At 38.9% G+C, this 18,072-nt stretch overlaps 1 protein-coding gene across 2 annotated transcripts in view; it reads left to right on the top strand.

The window, feature by feature from the left end:
- LOC133654044 (chloride intracellular channel protein 5-like) overlaps positions 1-18,072 on the top strand; it is a 50,971-nt gene that overhangs the window by 12,778 nt on the left and 20,121 nt on the right. Inside the window, exon 1 of one of the 2 annotated variants that reach the window (XM_062053997.1) lies at positions 10,717-14,047. The exons of the other annotated variant lie outside the window; for it this stretch is intronic. Within the exon in view, the coding sequence (XP_061909981.1) occupies positions 11,219-14,047 (2,829 nt within the window). The 5' untranslated portion in view covers positions 10,717-11,218. Of the gene's footprint in view, positions 1-10,716; positions 14,048-18,072 lie in introns of those variants that run through there. 2 annotated transcript variants of the gene reach the window in all.

The following is an 18,072-nucleotide window of genomic DNA, read 5'->3' as shown; positions in this document are numbered from 1 at the left end:
GACGAGAGGGGAGAGAGGAAAGAAGGGGAGAGGAGGTCATGAAGGAAAGAAAAATTCAAATATATATATATATAAGAAATACTTCAATTTCAGTGAATGCTAGCTATAAATATACTCCTCCCCCCTTAACCCCGCCCCGCCTACCTCAAACCCCCCCCACCCCCCAATCTCCCGAATTCGGAGGTCTCAAGGTTGGCAAGTATGGGAACAGGTGCAAGGTGAACTACAGAGAGTAGACGAAACGGAGTCATGTGACCACAATCCAAGTTCATTGTTCAGTGGAATGCCAGAAGTCTTATAGCACAGGATTTAAAGGGATTTATTAATAATATGAAAACTAAACCACATGTAATATGTATTCAAGAAACATGGCTGAAGCCAAAATTGAACTTTAAAATAAAAGGATACATAACAATACGTAAAGATAGGGATGATGGGTAAGGAGGGGGATGCGCCATATTTATTAAAGAAGAAATGCATTATACAATATTAAAAGTAACACAAGAACTAGAAATAGCAGGAGTAGAAATATGGAATAATAAAGAAAGGTACAGAGTGCTAAACTTCTATAATCCATGCAAGAAATGACAAATACATCAACTTGAAACAATAGTCGAGCACTAGAGTGGCAATATCATTTGGTGTGGTGACTTTAATGCACATAGCACAGTGTGGAGTGAAAGGGATGACTGGAATGGGGACACATTGGAAAAATCTTTGGAGGAAAAATAATTGGTGTGTGTGAATGATGGGTCAAGGTTAGATGTAGTTACGGGTAAAGAAACAGCAATAGATTTAACACTAATGTCACAAGGGTTGACAGGATAGGTGGAATGGGAAGTAAATAAAGACAACACTATAGGAAGTGACCACTACCCAATTTTCATTAACAGAAACATAAACGAAAGGACAGAAAGCACTAAGGAAGATGGAAATATAGTCATGGTGACTGGGGACAATTTAGGGAAATTACAGACATGACTAAAGGAAGTGGATATAAATCAAGATATTGAACAACTTAACACAGATATTACAAAGTGCATAATGGAGGCAGCCAAACAGAGTATATACCAAGGAGTAAAATAGGGAAAAGAAGGAAGATAGTGCCGTGGTGGACCAAGAGTGCACAGACGCAATAAAAGAACGGAATAGAGCATTTAGAATATTAAGAACAACACACAATTTTCAAGATATGATTCAGTATAAAAGGCACCAAGCTAAAGTAAGGAAGTCATTAAAAAGACGAAAAAAAAAGAGTATTGGAGAACATTTTGTGAATCACTAAATAGAACTATTCCATTAGGCCAGGTATGGGGAATGATCAAGAACATGTCAGGGATCAGAAGTGAACATAAAAATCATGTGATGAAAGATAAGATGGCACACGGTGTGTGGTAGAAAATAAAGAAAAAGCAGAACTTTAAGCAAAAACATTTGTTAAAGTGCACAGTAATGATATTTTGAGAAATGTAGAAAAAGAAAAGAGAAGAAACAATTTGTTTAAATATTGGGGAAATGACGGAAGATAACAATGATGGCTTTAGCAACACAATAGATAAGACATTTTCCTTGAATGAAATGGTTCGAATATTGAAACAGGTTAAAAGTACGACCCCAGGAAAAGTTCAGGTGAGTTACCAGATGATCAAAAACTAAGGTAACATATGCAAAGAAGTGGTCTGGAAATTATATAATAGGATATATGAAGAAGGAAATTGACCAGCTGAGTGGAAAGAAGCTGTAATAATTCCAATATACAAACCAGAAAAAGACCTGGAAGAGGCAGGTAATTATAGGCCGATAGCATTGACCTCAAATTTGGGCAAAGTAATGGAAAAAATGATTAATGAAAAAGCAGTATATTATTTAGAGTCAAAAGAAATAATAAAAAACTACCAAAGTGGATTTCCGAAAGCAAAAAACACAAACGACCCAGCTGTGCAGATGGAAGAGGAAATTAGACAAAGACAAATAAATAAATAAAGTATAATTGCAGTATTTTTTGACATAGAGAAAGCTTATGATATGTTGTGGAAACAGGGGTTGCTGATAAAATTAAATACAATTGGGATTAGAGGGAAAATGTATAGATGAATAAAAGACTTCTTAACAAGTAGAACAATTTTTGTAAAAATAGAGAATGAATATAGTAGAGTATATGAAGTGGAAAATTGGACCCCGCAAGGGAATATAATAAGTCCAGTATTATTTTCAATAATGATAAATGAAGTGTTTAGTGAAGTGGAAGTATTAGTGGAGGTGGCACTGTTTGCTGATGATGAAGTGATGTGGAAGAGATGTAGAAATACAAATCATATAGAAAATAATTTTCAAAAAGCGGTAAATAATGTTCAAGAATGGGGAACAGCTTGGGGTTTAAGATTCTCTGTTGGGAAAACTAAAGTCATGAATTTTACAATGAGGATGGTTCAAAACAAGCTCTAAATTAAACTTTATGGAGAAAATATAGAAGAGGTACAAGTATTTAAATATTTGGGAATATGGTTCGATTAATATATTAACTGGTCAACCCACATCAGTAAAATAGTGGAGAAAAGTAAAAAGGTGTTAAATATAATGAGGGCTTTGAGGGGTAAAGATTTGGGGGCTGATAGATAGGCATTGAAAGAAATATATATCACTAGTTTAATTCCATCTGTTATTGATTATGGATGCATCATTTATCAATCTGCTTCAAAAACATGACTTGGGAAAATGGACAAGATCCAGTCACAGGCATGAAGGTCATGTTGTGGAGCTACTAAATCAACCCCAGTGGCAGCATTACAAGTAGAAATGAATGAAAAACCTTCAGACATGAGAAGAGATCAACTGTCAGCAGTTTATTGGGCAAACTTAAAAGGGTCCAAGCAAGGACATCCAACTCATCAAGTGCTACTAAACTGCCAAGAAAAAGAGAAGAAAAAGATGAATATTTTCAGGTGGATAATAGGAGACATATGTGAAAAAGCTCAAATTGGCAATATTAAAGTTAGCCCTACAGTACCAATCCCTGCAATACCACCGTGGATGTACGATATCCCAGATGTAAATATGCAATTATTAAAGAATAGAAGTTTAAATAATTACCAGATAGAACAAAAGATTGAGGAAAAGTTTTTAGACAATGTCATAATATATACAGATGCATCAAAAACTATAATAATAAAGTAGGAGCTTCAGCAGTTATCCCACAAGGAAACATAGTATTGAATAAAAGAATCAGTAATAAGTGATCTGTTTTTACGGGGGAATTGGTCGCAATTTATATGGCAGTTTAGTGGATAGAGGAAAATAAAGACAAGCAGTTGTGTGCTCGGACTCCAGCAGTGCATTGATCAGCATAAAAACAAAGCATCAGAAACAAGACAAGATTTAGTATATTAAATATTTCAGGCAATCTACAGAATAAATAAAGCGGGAGGTGTGGTAACATTTCTCTGGGTACCTGCTCATGTAGGAGTTGAGGGGAATGAATTATCAGACAAGTACGCAAAGCAAGCAACCACTAAAACAGAAGTAAACATGGAGATCAACCACAGTAAAGAAGAAGTGAAGAATATAGTTAAGATAGAACACAATAAAAAGTGTCAAGATAATTGGAGTAAGGAAAGAAAAGGTCGGCAGTATTACAAAGTCCAGAGGAGAGTAGATGTAATGAGAGGAGGCAATAGAAATAGGAAGGAAGAAGACATTATTACTAGAATGAAATTGGGACAAACATATCTAAATAGTTAATTGAACTTGATAGAGACACATAATACAGGACTGTGTGAATGTTGTCATCAGACAGAAAGTGTAGGACATGTTTTAATACATTGTAGGAAATACAACAGAGAAAAGGAAATAAGTTAGAGAAAGAGAAGGTTGATTAACGTGGACCCCGATTTAAACAAGTTGAAAAACTTATTTGGGTGTTACCATTTAGTGGTCAATTGTACGGAATATGTACTGTACTGTGCAATCTACTAATAAAAGTTTCAATCATTCAATCAATCAAAAGGTTAGGTTAGTAGTGGAAGATATTTTAGGATTGCACTCAGAACACGTAGGATACAAAGCATTATACACATATTTAAAAAAGACTGGATTAAATAAAATAATATAGAGTAGGGATCCGCCTCGGCCCACACTCCATATCAGAAGGTGGCGGTAATGCACACCAGAAGGCTGCTTGCTAACCGCCAGTAAACAAAAGAAGAAGAAGAAGAAGACACTCTGAGTGTGGAGGCGGTAGCAGTGTTGGGTTGGTTACTGAAAACCAGTAACTAGTTACAGTTACTAGTTACTTTATTTCAAAAGTAACTCAGTTACTAACTCAGTTACTTACACCAAAAAAAGCTCCCATTAATGCCCTTTTAGCCTTCATTTCAGTACTGTTATTGCACTGGAGAATAATACAATCTGTTGATCAACTTGACATGCATTTGCATCACTGAACTCTGCTAAGCAATGTGCTCTACATACAACACACAAAGACAAAGATATGTTTCAAAGGGACAATTTATTTCAGGCCAGAACAAATTGACAAAACTATTTTAAATAGCTGCAACATAACATACATAAGTAACAAACAGCATAATAACAACATAGCTGTAAACCTGGCTTCACCTAAGGAAGGCACACATGACATACACAAAGCCTAACCAGGCATTTTTTCTCTCTCAAGGAATTGGGAAATAAAATCATGTATTCAGGAGATCAACACTGTACTGATGCCCAGAACACTCTACACATTTCCACAGTTTTAGTTTAGAGATAAGGAAAGATTGGCCTGGCCCACTAGGATCCCTCTTTATGTTTGTGAACTTTATAGTCTATACATTTAGAGTGATGTGATAATCAAACACTCTAGAAGTCTAGAATGAAAGAGTATAAAAGAGAATTGACATAGAGTGTGTACCTTCAATGATGAATGATGAGCAGAGGCAGAGTATGGAGTGTTTTCTTTAGCTCGCTTTCCATGTTTATGTACTCACTGTCCAGGTACTTGGAACATGTTCTCCGTGCCATTTGCTGTTTGACGCCGGTATCATGCTAATTAGCTGCCTGAAAGCGGGTGACTCCACTGTAGAAATAGCCTGCATGTCTTCTAGCACATACGCTGCAATGGCTCTATCAATGTTGTCGTGGCTAGCAGAGCCTCTGTTAAAATCCTTACGTGGAGCTGAAGTGGCATCGGAGTCTGTGTCTCTCTTTACTAGCTTCGTCGAAGCATGTTGCCTTTGTAGCTGTTTCAGCAGATTTGAATTGCTGTTTTGGGCAGTATTCCCGGGCGCAGTCACTGCTGCTGCTCACTGCTCCCCTCACCTCCCAGGGGGTGATCAAGGGTGATGGGTCAAATGCAGAGAATAATTTCGCCACACCTAGTGTGTGTGTGTGACAATCATTGGCATTTTAACTTTAACTTTAAGTAGATGGGATCTTTGATCCAAGACACAACTTACATTTAACTAAAATGTTCTTTTCTTTGTGCTCGACAAAAGAAAAGTCGTGAGAATGTTAAGAAACTCGACTTCTGGCTTCGCCATGATGTCTTGTTAGTTGTTATGAGAGTAGCGTATGTGTGTGTGTGTGTGTGTGTGGCCCTTTAAGATATGACAGCATGTGAGGTGAGTGACGTCAGTGAGTGAGTGGGCGAGAGAGGTGAGGGAGCGCAACAGTGAATGTGTGCAGGTGCTCTAGCTTGGTGGATGGCAACGTGCAAGACACCAATAAAGTCACAAAGTTGCAACAAACCGCCGGCCTCGTCATTCACCCTCGAGTCCGGAGCTGTAAAGACCCACTGCCGGGTAAAGTGAAGGTTGTTAGCCCCGAAGTACATAGACCCTGGAGGAATGTCTCCCCTGCGCTCTTCGACTATGGTCTAGGATCCTCCCCCGCCCCCACCCACACAAAGCACGCCTTTTCTTTTCCTTGTGACGCAGGACGACGCCGCAGCGCTGCAATAAAACACACTCAGATCTTCTGTTTCTAGCCGATACTACATACAAAATAACGTAAAATAACGCAGTAACGCATCATGTAGTAAAGGTAACTGAGTTACTGAATATAAAAAATACCGCGTTAGATTACTAGTTACCGCCGAAACTAACGACGTTACAGAGTAACGCGTTAGTCCCAACACTGGGCGGGAGAGAGTGAGAGACTGTGTTTAGTTGAGAGGACAGTAGCAAGCCACGGTCTGTTGAGGACGTTGCCATGAATATTGTTTGTTTATAGACGGTATATGCTGTTTGTTTTTATTCATATTTAGAAAACATGTCGTTTGAGTTAAGTCATTTTAATTTCTGGCATGGTCACTCGTCTATTATTTCATTGCTAACGTTGTCAGTGTTCCCTGGTAAGGGAAATACTGGTTAAATGTTTTGTCATCCCCTTCCAGATAGCAAAATGCCACCACTAAAAAATTAAACAGCAGCAGGACTTACTCTGTCCATCCATCCATTTTCTACCGCTTGTCCCTTTTTGGGGTCACGGGGCAGAACTTAATCTGTTATTTTAAAAAGACTAATGTCAGTGTGAGTAATTATGTCTTAACAGTAAAATGATAGGACACAAGAGTAATGAGGCAGTTGAAGTAATGGAATGTGGAGAAACTGAGAAGCTCAGCCTGTTGTTACTTTCCAACAAACAGTTTTACCCCAGCAGGCACGAGACATTGAAACAACGTTTAGAACTTCTTTAATTAGGCCCTGACAACTCAAACCTAAAATTGGAACAACATGCTTTTTGACTATATTTAGTCAATGTCAGGTTGTGACGTTGATTTGACCATTAAAATTTGGTAATTTCCCAACCAACAATCCAACGTTAGACATCAACGTTGTCTCAATTTACAAATGCAACTATTTTGCAACGTTGCTTAGAAGTCAGTTTAAAAAAACACATATGTATAAACAACGTTTTTATCAATGTCTTGTGCTTGCTGGGACTTTAACATGGAAATAACTAATAAAGTCAGGGAAGAGAAGGAAGTGTCAGGCAAAGCTTCAGGGTGTGAGGAAATATTTCAAAATCACATTACATTATTGATGATAATAAGAAAGGAGAACAGCTTACGACTGATGTCAAGTACAGACCCCAAAACCAGTGAAGTTGGCACGTTGTGTAATTAGTAAATACAAACAGAATACAATGATTTGCTAATCCTTATTAACTTATATTCAATTGAATAGACTGCAAAGACAATATATTTAATGTTCGAACTGGAAAACTTTGTTATTTTTTTGCAAATATTAGCTCATTTGGAATTTGATGCCTGCAACATGTTTCAAAAAAGCTGACACAAGTGGCAAACAAAGACTGATAAAGTTGAGGAATGCTCATCAAACACTTATTTGGAACATCCCACAGGTGAACGGTGAACAGGCTAATTGGGAACAGGTGGGTGCCATGATTGCATATAAAAGCAGCTTCCATGAAATGCTCAGTCATCCACAAACTAGGATGGGGGAGGGTCACCACTTTGTGAACATATGTGTGAGCAAATTGTCCAACAGTTTAAGAACAACATTTCTCAACGAGCTATTGCAAGGAATTTAGGGATTTTACCATCTACGGTCCGTAATATCATCAAAAGTTTCAGAGAATCTGGAGAAATCACTGCACGTAAGCAATTATATTACAGACCTTCGATCCCTCAGGCGGTACTGCATCAAAAACCAACATCAGTGTGTAAAGGATATCACCACATGGGTTCAGGAACACTTCAGAAAACCACTGTCAGTAACTACAGTTGGTCGCTACATCTGTAAGTGCAAGTTGAAACTCTACTATACAAAGCCAAAGCCATTTATCAACAACACCCAGAAATGCCACTGGCTTTGCTGGGCCCAAGCTCATCTAAGATGGACTGATGTAAAGTGGAAAAGTGTTCTGTGGTCTGACGAGTCCACATTTCAATTTGTTTTTGGAAACTGTGGTCGTCGTGTCCTCCGGACCAAAGAGGAAAAGAACCATCCGGTTCAAAGTCCAAAAGCCAGCATCTGTGATGGTATGGGGGTGTATTAGTGCCCAAGGCATGGGTAACTTACACATCTGTGAAGGCACCATTAATGCTGAAAGGTATATACAGGTTTTGGAGCAACATATGTTGCCATCCAAGCAACGTTATCATGGACACCCCTGCTTATTTCAGCAAGACAATGCCAAACCACGTGTTATAGTGCGGGTACTAGACTGGCCTGCCTGTAGTCCAGACCTGTCTCCCATTAAAAACGTGTGGCGCATTATGAAACCTAAAATACGACAACGGAGACCCCGGACTGTTGAACAACTTTAGCTGTACATCAAGCTAGAATGGGAAATAATTCCACCTGAAAAGCTTCAAAAATTGGTCTCCTCAGTTCCCAAGCGTTTACTGAGTGTTGTTAAAAGGAAAGGCCATGTAACACAGTGGTAAAAATGCCCCTGTGCCAACTTTTTTGCAATGTGTTGCTGCCATTAAATTCTAAGTTAATGATTATTTGCAACAACAAAAAAATAGTTTCTCAGTTTGAACATTAAATATATTGTCTTTGCAGTCTATTCAATTGAATATAAGTTGAAAAAGATTTGCAAATCATTGTATTCTGTTTTCATTTACGAATTACACAACGTGCCAACTTCATTGGTTTTGGGTTTTGTAGATTTTTAAGATATATATAATTTAATATGATAATAATTTAATCATTTCTACAGTACTGTAGGGTTTGGGTTATGTTTTTAAGTCAAATGCTGATACAGTACATACATACAGTACTATGTAACATCGTCTGTGGTAAATATGTTAATGCCTTGTGGGAACATCACAGGCTTGAGGCCGGTAGTCAAAGTCATGTAGAGACAGGTGCAAAAAGAGGAAAACTAAAAGTGGATAATGTACAAGTGTTCACAAAAGAGTGGAATATGGTGTTGCTTGCTAGTAGTAAATGCATGTCAGTGGCATTGTGTGACATTGTGACTTTTGCCACACCCAAAATTTATGGACACTCAATTTCTGTCAAACAAAACTTAACATTTTCAAGAAAAGTGGTACAATGCTTTTCTTGGATTCATTATGATGCAGTACAGAAGGGAGTTTTGTGTCTTTATTGCATGGCAATTAACAAAGTCAAACTCAGACTATTTTCTGTAAAATCATACATCAAAAAATGTATAGCACATAAAAATAGTCATACACATTGGCATACTGTCTCTGAGAAAGAAAGTCACCCTATAAATACACAGTTGTCCAGGGCTTTGGCAAATCAACAAGTATAAAATAGGCACTCTCTGGGAAAATTGTAAAAGTGTATGTGTGAGCGCATGTCCACCCCATGTTGAACCTGTCCTACGCCACTGTCTGAAAGGCGTGTTTTTGTGAAAATAAACAATGGATGTCTAGCAGCATTTTGCATTTCAACTCCAAGAAAACGGATATGTTGATTATCGGTCCTGCTAGATAGGCACTTACTTAAGGATACCACTTTGAATTTCGACAATAAAACAATTGTCCAAAGTGACTCTGCAAAAATGTTCTCGGCCCTCTTTTTGGCCCAACTCTCTTGTTCCAGCTGCACAGTAAGAGTGTTACTAAAACAGTCTTTTTTTCCATTTCCTTTATATCGCTAAAATCTGTCCTATTTTGTCCACAAGTGACGCTGAGATCATTATAAATGTGTTTGTAATGTCTCGTCTTGATTACTGTAACATTTTATTTCCAGGTCTACCCATGTCCAGCATTAAACGATTGCAGTTGGTCCAGAATCTGACTGCGAGACTTTTGATGATGACAAAAAAGTGGGATCATATTATGCCTATACTGGCCCGCCTGCACTGGCTTTTGGTACATACAGTATAAGGTGTGATTTTAAGGTTTTATTACTGACGTACAAAACACTCAATGGTTTAGCACCATTATATCTTGCTGATTGTATCGAGCAGTATGTTCCGTTACGAAATCTGCGTTTCAAAAATGTCGGCTTATTAGTGACTCATAAAGCCTGCAGGCTCTAGAGCATTTTCTACTTGGGCACCAGAATTCCGGAATGCCCTGGCCCCTACAGAAGAGATACAAAAAGAAAAGACTGCTTAGAGCAGAAAAAATAATGAGATGTTTGACAGCAGCTACTTTAATGTGTCCCTCACAGCAGCAGTTGCTTTCTGCATTGCTCTGAGGACAGTGCATGAGCAGATAGAGGATAAAATCATAAAACTCAACTGCATATTAATAAAGAGTTGATATTATAGTAAACAGGTCTGAGAACGAGGAAGAGCAAAAAGACTTGAAACACGTGTGGCAAAAACCGGCTCATGACAAAACTTGCTTGTTAAAACACTGAGTTATTGATTATTTTATCTTGTTAGATTTTTTTTTCGCAGCTCTGTCTGTTAATTAGATTTAGCTGACCTAATACTGATAGTCATAATAACTTATTTACATCTCAATAATCATTTTGGGCATACATCAATCAAAAACTTTATGTACAATCCTGGTTTTGGAGGATACTGATGAGAAATAATTATTCTTTCAATAGCTGGCATGCTTATGTTTTGTAGTCAATGCAATTGGAATTGCAATTGTTTTGGTATTCCATTACCAGTGAATTAGCAGCAATTATGAGTGTTCTGCGTTTCTGTTTTGCTTGCACTATGAGCGAATGCATAGGATTTCAAGTCAGGTTATACTGGGGTTTAAGCTCCCAGTCATGTGGAGATCAGGTTTGATTTAATCCCCAAGATAGAGAGTGAGGGAGAGAGTCCATGCGTGAGTGCATGAGAGAGAGAGAGAGAGAGACAGAGAGAGAGAGAGAGAGAGAGAGAGAGAGAGAGAGAAAGAGAGAGAGAGAGAGAGAGAGATAGAAGTAGCTTGTTAGGGTTGTCCAACTGTGCTCAAGCTGCAATACGTTTTTCGGCAACTGGCTACGGGTGACTACTTGCTCCTTGTTTCCTTTTTATTTATAGTAAGGTTTTTTTTTCTTTTAAAAAAGACGATGGTCAATTTAGCAGATTTTTAAGTCGTCTTTGGAGCAGTCTTGAAATTGTATTTGCTTAAACCTATTATCAGCATTTGCTTTGTAACTTCTTTCAAGACGTATTTGAATCTGGAATACTGCATCAATCTTACCTCGCATTCTTGGGAAAAATAACTTTTGAAAAAATTTAGGAACAAAAAAAATCTTTGCTATCTTGAAATTCTGGACCGCTTACGCAACTGTCAACAGATCCACAACACAGTTTTTTATATATTTTTTCAATGGCTCAGTCAGACTTCTGTGCCGACACGGACCTGTCAGACTCCACTGTGGTCCACAGTCTGGTCACTTTTTGTCCAGAGGCAAACACACAGACTGAAGGAGAAAATGGAAATGCTGAAGATGAGGAGATTGAACTCGCCGACGAGGTGGGGGAGGATGTCTTGTTGATGGTTGGGCCAGCTGAAGAAGAAGGTCCAGAGAAGGGTGAAGCAGAAGAAGTAGGAATCCTCCCAATAGAGCTCAAACCAAGTGTAGTGACAGAGGGACAAGATGGGCATGGAGAAAGACAGGAGGAAAGCGGAGAGAAAGGAGAAAAAGAACCAAGAGATGAACAAAATGAGAAAGAGAGCAGTGTCGGGGTACAAGCTTTACACACATCAACTGAAGACTTTTCGGCAGCAAAAGAAATCAAACATATGGAACTTGAAGGTGATGACAAAGCGGCAGGTAACGAAGAGGTCAAAAACTGTCTGCAGATGAACATAGTAGAAAGTACACAGCTAATAGTGGAAGATGTGGAAGAACTCCAGACAGTAACATCAATTAAGGATTATGTCATGACAAGCGTTGACATTTTGGCTTTGGGCAGTGAAACAAAAAAGGGCGATGGAGAAAAATCAATGAATGAGGGGATGATCCAGGAAGAATGCTCCAATAAAAGAGAGATAGGGACTGCTGAAAACCAAATTGATTTACCAGATGCGCTGCAATTTGAGGATAGCAAAGATGACAAAAGTGAAGATGAAATTAGTGACGATGAAGACGGAGAGACTGAGAAACCGGGTGGAATCCAGGATGAGCAGCATTTAATCAACACTGAAAGTTTTTGTCACACATCAGGACTGGTAGAAGATGATAACTGCCAACAAGAAAATGATGAGCACAAAGACACAGAAGAAGCCAGTTGGAAAAAGGGAGAGGAAGAGAGAAGGCTAAAGAAAACAAACATGAAGTCTCAGGTCTCAGCAAAGGATGAATGTGGTACAGAAAGATACACAAATGAAGCACATGGAATGCCAGATAAAGCGTCTGGGAACGAGGAAAGCTTACTGGGCAAGGAAAGACCGCATGACATGAACATGGCGCCCGCATGTCTAATGTGTCACTATACATCACTGGATGAAGGCCAAGATGACCAAGACGAAAACGGGAAAAATGATGAGGATAACACACAGGGCATTGTGGACGTAACAGAAGATATGATTGAGAAAAGTGAACATGAAAATATGCATGTCAAAGGATTAGAAGAGCACCAGATGACCATGGATGAGGACCCTCACAGCGTTCAAGGGTCAGCTACAAATATATACGAGACCTTTGAATGTGCACTGACCACAGATGAAGCTGTTGTCAATGACAACATAGAAGACGCTCACAGTGTTCAAGCCTCACTTCTAGAAAACCTTGAAGGTAATGGCATGCACGCTGCCAAGACATCTATCAGATCAGAGGATGAAATGAAAGATGCTAGCACGGATGAAGCAAAACAGGTGAAAAGTCAAACAGATCCCTACGAGGGTTTGCCTGAAAGTGAGGTTATCATACCTTACTTAGCTCCAATTGAACCCACTGTTGATCAGACTATACAGTTGAAGGACAAGGAGAAAAATATTGAAACTACCCCATATGACAATATCGTCAGCTCAGGTAAACAGGAATCCAATAGCATCTCACAACTTGAGTTCCAGGAGGAGGAGATTTTGGAGTGTGTGGATGTCAACATGCCTGCTTCAGATAGAGATACAACACCAAGTCTGGAAACTGAAGATGAACCTAATATTGAGCATATCACTTATTTTAATAAACTAGACAAAGACAGTTGTATTGGAGGAACGGGTATATTTGAAATTAAGGAGCAAGAGCAAATGAGTTTGCTGATGGCTGAGAATGACAAAGATCCAGAGCAGAAAGACTTGGAAAACATTATTAAGCTTGAACACCAGGTCGAGGATATACATTTAAGCAACCAAACAGAGCATGATTTTGCACTTGAAAAAGACGTGGACCTGCTTGGTGAGGAGATGATGTTCGAGGAGTCCATAGTTGATGGAAGCAAAGAAAATATGGATAGTCGAGACAACATGGGGGAGGGGCTTTATCAAGAAACGATAGCAGAACCTGTGACAATTTTAGATGATAACATTGACGAGATAGACAAGGCTCAAAGCACAGAACTTGAAGCGCTGGAGACTATTGGTGATCAATGTGAAAATGCCATTGTCCTGACAAAAAGTGAATGCCTTCACGAGCTGACACCAAGTAACAGATCAGACCCAGACGAAGACGAGAAGCTGGGTAGAAATGACTTGGAAGTGGATATGAATGGTCGAGTCAAAGGATTGAAACAGGCCATGGAGAACGAGATACTTTGTCTTGATCCACAGCCATTAAGGACGGAGGTGAAATTGTTGTCCACTCGGAGGAAAGATAATGCATGGATTAAAGTAGAGCAATCAGAACACGAGGCAGCACCAGAAGAGCAGGAAGAACATCTTGTGACAACAGATGTCAGAGAAATAGAGACAGGCGAGAAGAAAGATGCTTTGACTGAGATTTTAAGTGTGCCTGTGAGGGACGCATGGATGAAGGAGCTAAAGTCAGTGATTAAGGATGATGTCCTTTCAAAACAGAGAGAGCAGCAAGTGAAGAAGAAGAAGGTGGTGCTGTTTGAGGATGGACAGTCATTTTTACCCTATCCGGAGAAGCTGACAGAGAGGAGACAGGAAATGGTGTCTCACAAAGCGGTGGAGAGACCTTTGCTTGCTGTTCAGGAGAACACAACAAAAGCACCACTGGACCAAGATGATGAGATCTCACTTTATGTCAAGGTATGACAAAGTGCACTATATATTGTATATTATTAACACAGGTAGATAGAAAATCTATGATACATAATGTTCAGCATGTAATACTTAATTTTTGTGTGTGTTGTGGCTTCTTTGGAATGTGCGCTTTGGGCAATGAAGAACTAGTCATTGGTCATGTAGTTCACATTGCTTACTTCAAAACAGCTGGTCGCATTTGCTTACCCCAAGTGCTTCCCTTGACCCAATTATTACTCACACATACAGTAGCCATCTGTATTTTTGCCGTAATATGTTGGCAAACAATTCATGTACATAGAGATTGTGTTTATATTAATCTCTGAATGGCATGAAATCATGTGATAGGAATGGATGGATCAATAGCGCTATGGTACTTTGTCAGCATTACTACAGTGCCAGGGCTCGGATTTAACCACAGCAACCGTTGCAACTGCCACAACCACCCTCATCATTTGCCGTAATGCCCTAAAAAATTTACCAGCGTTGGCGGCAAGAACATGCCGTAACCGCCCTTGACTTTTTACTTGTTAATGGACTAGGGATGTAACGGTAAACGGTACTGATAATTTGCGATAAAATTTCAGATAGTTAGTAATACCGTCTAATTTTTATTTACCAGAAAAACATCATTTATTAATGCATTTTAGGCAACACAAAGTCAGGCGCATGCGCACTTGCGTCGTTTGGCTTGATAACCATGGCGGACTAACTACACGGACTTTGCTCCAGAGATTTCCCCTTGAAATAAACGGAGCCGAGTGCTTGGTTTAACGTCATTTTCCTTCGCTTCCCAGCGTGCAATTAAGAGCGCACTGCTGTGTTTAGGTGGAGACAGGTGTGGACAATATTGCAGACAGACGGACTTGTCCCCACACTAAAAGTATACAGCGAAGGAGAAAAAGTATTTGATGTTGATTTTATTTTCTGAATACAGCGTCCTTCAGCTGCTGTGACTAAGAGTTAATGAGGTGAGGAAACATGCAGCAGACGATGTGTCGGGAACGTTGTCCCACAACTTGTTTATAAAGTATTTAGTTTGTTTACTGGGACGTTCACTCATCCTTTATTTAATTGCAAACTGTATCAGTGTTCAAATAACATCAATACGAGCTAAAATGTTTTGTCATTACATCAAACTGAACGAAGGCTGTGAAGATTGTGTATTCGATGTGCGAGGTATCACTCTTCTTTATTTTTGTTGGCCAAACTGTTGTACTGAACCACAAGGAGGCGTTGGAGAAGAACAAAGCGTGTCTATTAGACTTCATCTTCATTAGCCAAACTGCTTTGTGTTTTATTTTGATATCAAAAACTTAACGCCATGTTTTTTTTTACATTACTTGTGTATTTTTCATGTCACAAAGTTATTACTTCAAAAACCATTCATGTGACAGCATTTTGTTAATGTTTTATTGTGTATAGTTAATTCCTATATGACATATTTCTGCTCAAACTCTTAATGGATACATTAAAAAAAACCTCCCTCTATTAAAATGTATAAATAGAGATAAAGGCATCATGTAATGACAAAAAGCTGACAATTGTATATTATTAAAGAATATAAAAAAATAATATTTGTCTTTTGATACATAAAAAACATTTATCTAAAACCTTTTTATTAGACATTACAAATTACATGATGGTATTACGTTCACACCCCAGCACTGCTTTACCTAACAATCGGTAATCATGATTTCAATATTGATAACAATAGTCGTTATTACTTTGGCCATAATTGGCACCCCCGAGACCTCATACATCAGGGGTGTCAAACTCAAATACAGAGTGGTCCAAAATTTAAAACTGAACAAAACCAAAGTTGAACAAATTAACCTTTTAATAGGAACCCAAACAAGTTTTGCATTGAATATGGAACAAGCAAGGCTTATATAACTTTATAGTGACATGCAAAATCGAGTTTCAAATAATAATAATAATAATAAAAAAATATCAATGGCATATCAAATACAATTTAAATAAAAACAAACTACACCCCCTGCTACCCCCCCCCCACACACACACACACACCTTGTAGCGTCCCGGAAGAGTTAGTGCTGCAAAGGGTTCTGGGTATTTGTTCTGTTGTGTTTATGTTGTGTTACGGTGCGGATGTTCTCCCGAAATGTGTTTGTCATTCTTGTTTGGTGTGGGTTCACAGTGTGGCATATATTTGTAACAGTGTTAAAGTTGTTTATACGGCTACCCTAAGTGTAACCTGTATCGCTGTTGATCAAGTATGCATTGCATTCACATGCGTGTGCGTGCAGAAGCCGCACATATGTGACTGGGCCAGCACTCGTTGGACTGGATGAAAAGCGGACGTGACGATTTTTGGAGTCTCCCGGGAGGGTTGGCAAGTATGAGAATTAGCGGTGAATGCAGTGTTACCGCGGCACCGCCGCTCTATATAATCGGTGGGCCAGCTCTAGTGTTAATTTGATATAAATTTTGGCCCGCGGGCCAGAGTTTGACACCCATGTCATACATGCACACTATTTTTATGTATATGGACAAGAAGTGCAGTTACGTCTTATGGCCACCAGGTGCCACCTTTCCACATTCTGTACGTATGTGTATGTATATGCATATGTATATGTGTATAAGTGTAGACATTTTGTAAAATCATTCATCTTTCATTGAGACAGGGTCTCTATAGAATTCATTGGGTTGAGTGTGGATAAGTGCTGTAAGGCAAGGCAAGTTTATAGAGCACAATTCGTATACAAGGCTATTCAAAGTGCTTTACAGAAAATTAAAAGAAGGCAAAAATAAAGAAAAGTTTCAAATTAAAAAATACAATCATAAAAACAATCAAAATTAATTAAGTCCAAAAACTGTCATGGAGTTTTATGACACAAAGTACAGTTCTCAGACCTAAGTGGATAAAACACTTTAACACTTATGCTGCATGTTTGCAGTTTTTTAAGTCATTAAGTAGTAAAAATGTATTGTATTACTATAGCACGTATCCATGGAACCAAGTTAGAGTGTAGGAATGTTATTCTGCTGCAGGTGGAAGGCTAATCTTTGCATTCTTGCTCGCTAAGCTGATTAGCCTGCTGTTTGGGGCCGAGCGCTGTGGTCACAGTGAGTGCGACTTTTACTTCAAGTTTTATTGTTTCAGACCAACAATAACTAAAGTCTGAGTTGGGCTTTATCACCCAACACATATCACATTGGGCCCCAATTTATACCAAATCCATTGATCATTAATGATCCCTTTCTTCTATTGATCCAGAACAATTATTTAATTAGTTTTTTGGCATTGTAGAAACATATGTATTTAGCCTAGAATTGTCAACACGTGTTAACTCAGCAATTATTTTTTTGACAAAGTATTTATTTATTTCGACCGTAGATGTTTTTCTTACCCGAAATGTGATAGATATCAGGTCAATGCGTATGCCCGTGCAAAAATGTCCTTTCAAAATACACCCATCTGAACTTAAGATGAAACTCAAACACTTTCAATATGACATGCATTCAAGTAAAACATGTTTTTAAAGTTTGTGTATGACATTCTGATATTTAAATTGTATATTGCTTGTATTACGACAAGTGATTTCTTCCCGGATGGCGGGAGCTGCCATGCAAGGCGCTAACCACGACCCATCAGGAGCAAGGGTGAAGTGTCTTGCTCAAGGACACAACGGACGTGACTAGGGTGGTAGAAGCTGGGGATCGAACCAGGAACCCTCAGGTTGCTGCCACGGTCACTCTACAATGTGGCCGTCCCCACATCATTCTACATGACAAAACAGAATAAAACTTGGAAAAGCATGGAGGTCTACAACGTCTCTGTGTGTGTCTGGGTCAGGGAAATTGGTATCAATACTCTTCCAGATAAATATGCATCGTTTTTGCTCGGGTAAAGTTGCACTTTGTTTCTCCAGTCATGTTTGTTGCCTGCCCCTGCCGTTGCACGCGCCGTTTATGACAGATGTCAACATTGTGTATGTCAGTGGTTCTCAAGCTTTTTTTGTCATCCCCCACTTTGGACAAGGGGGAGTTTTCAAGCCCCACCTGCC

Source organism: Entelurus aequoreus, linkage group LG07, assembly GCF_033978785.1.
Source record: "Entelurus aequoreus isolate RoL-2023_Sb linkage group LG07, RoL_Eaeq_v1.1, whole genome shotgun sequence".
NCBI lineage: Eukaryota > Metazoa > Chordata > Actinopteri > Syngnathiformes > Syngnathidae > Entelurus > Entelurus aequoreus.
The sequence above is the reverse complement of the archived record's forward strand: the minus strand, read 5'-3'. Positions and strand labels throughout refer to the sequence as shown.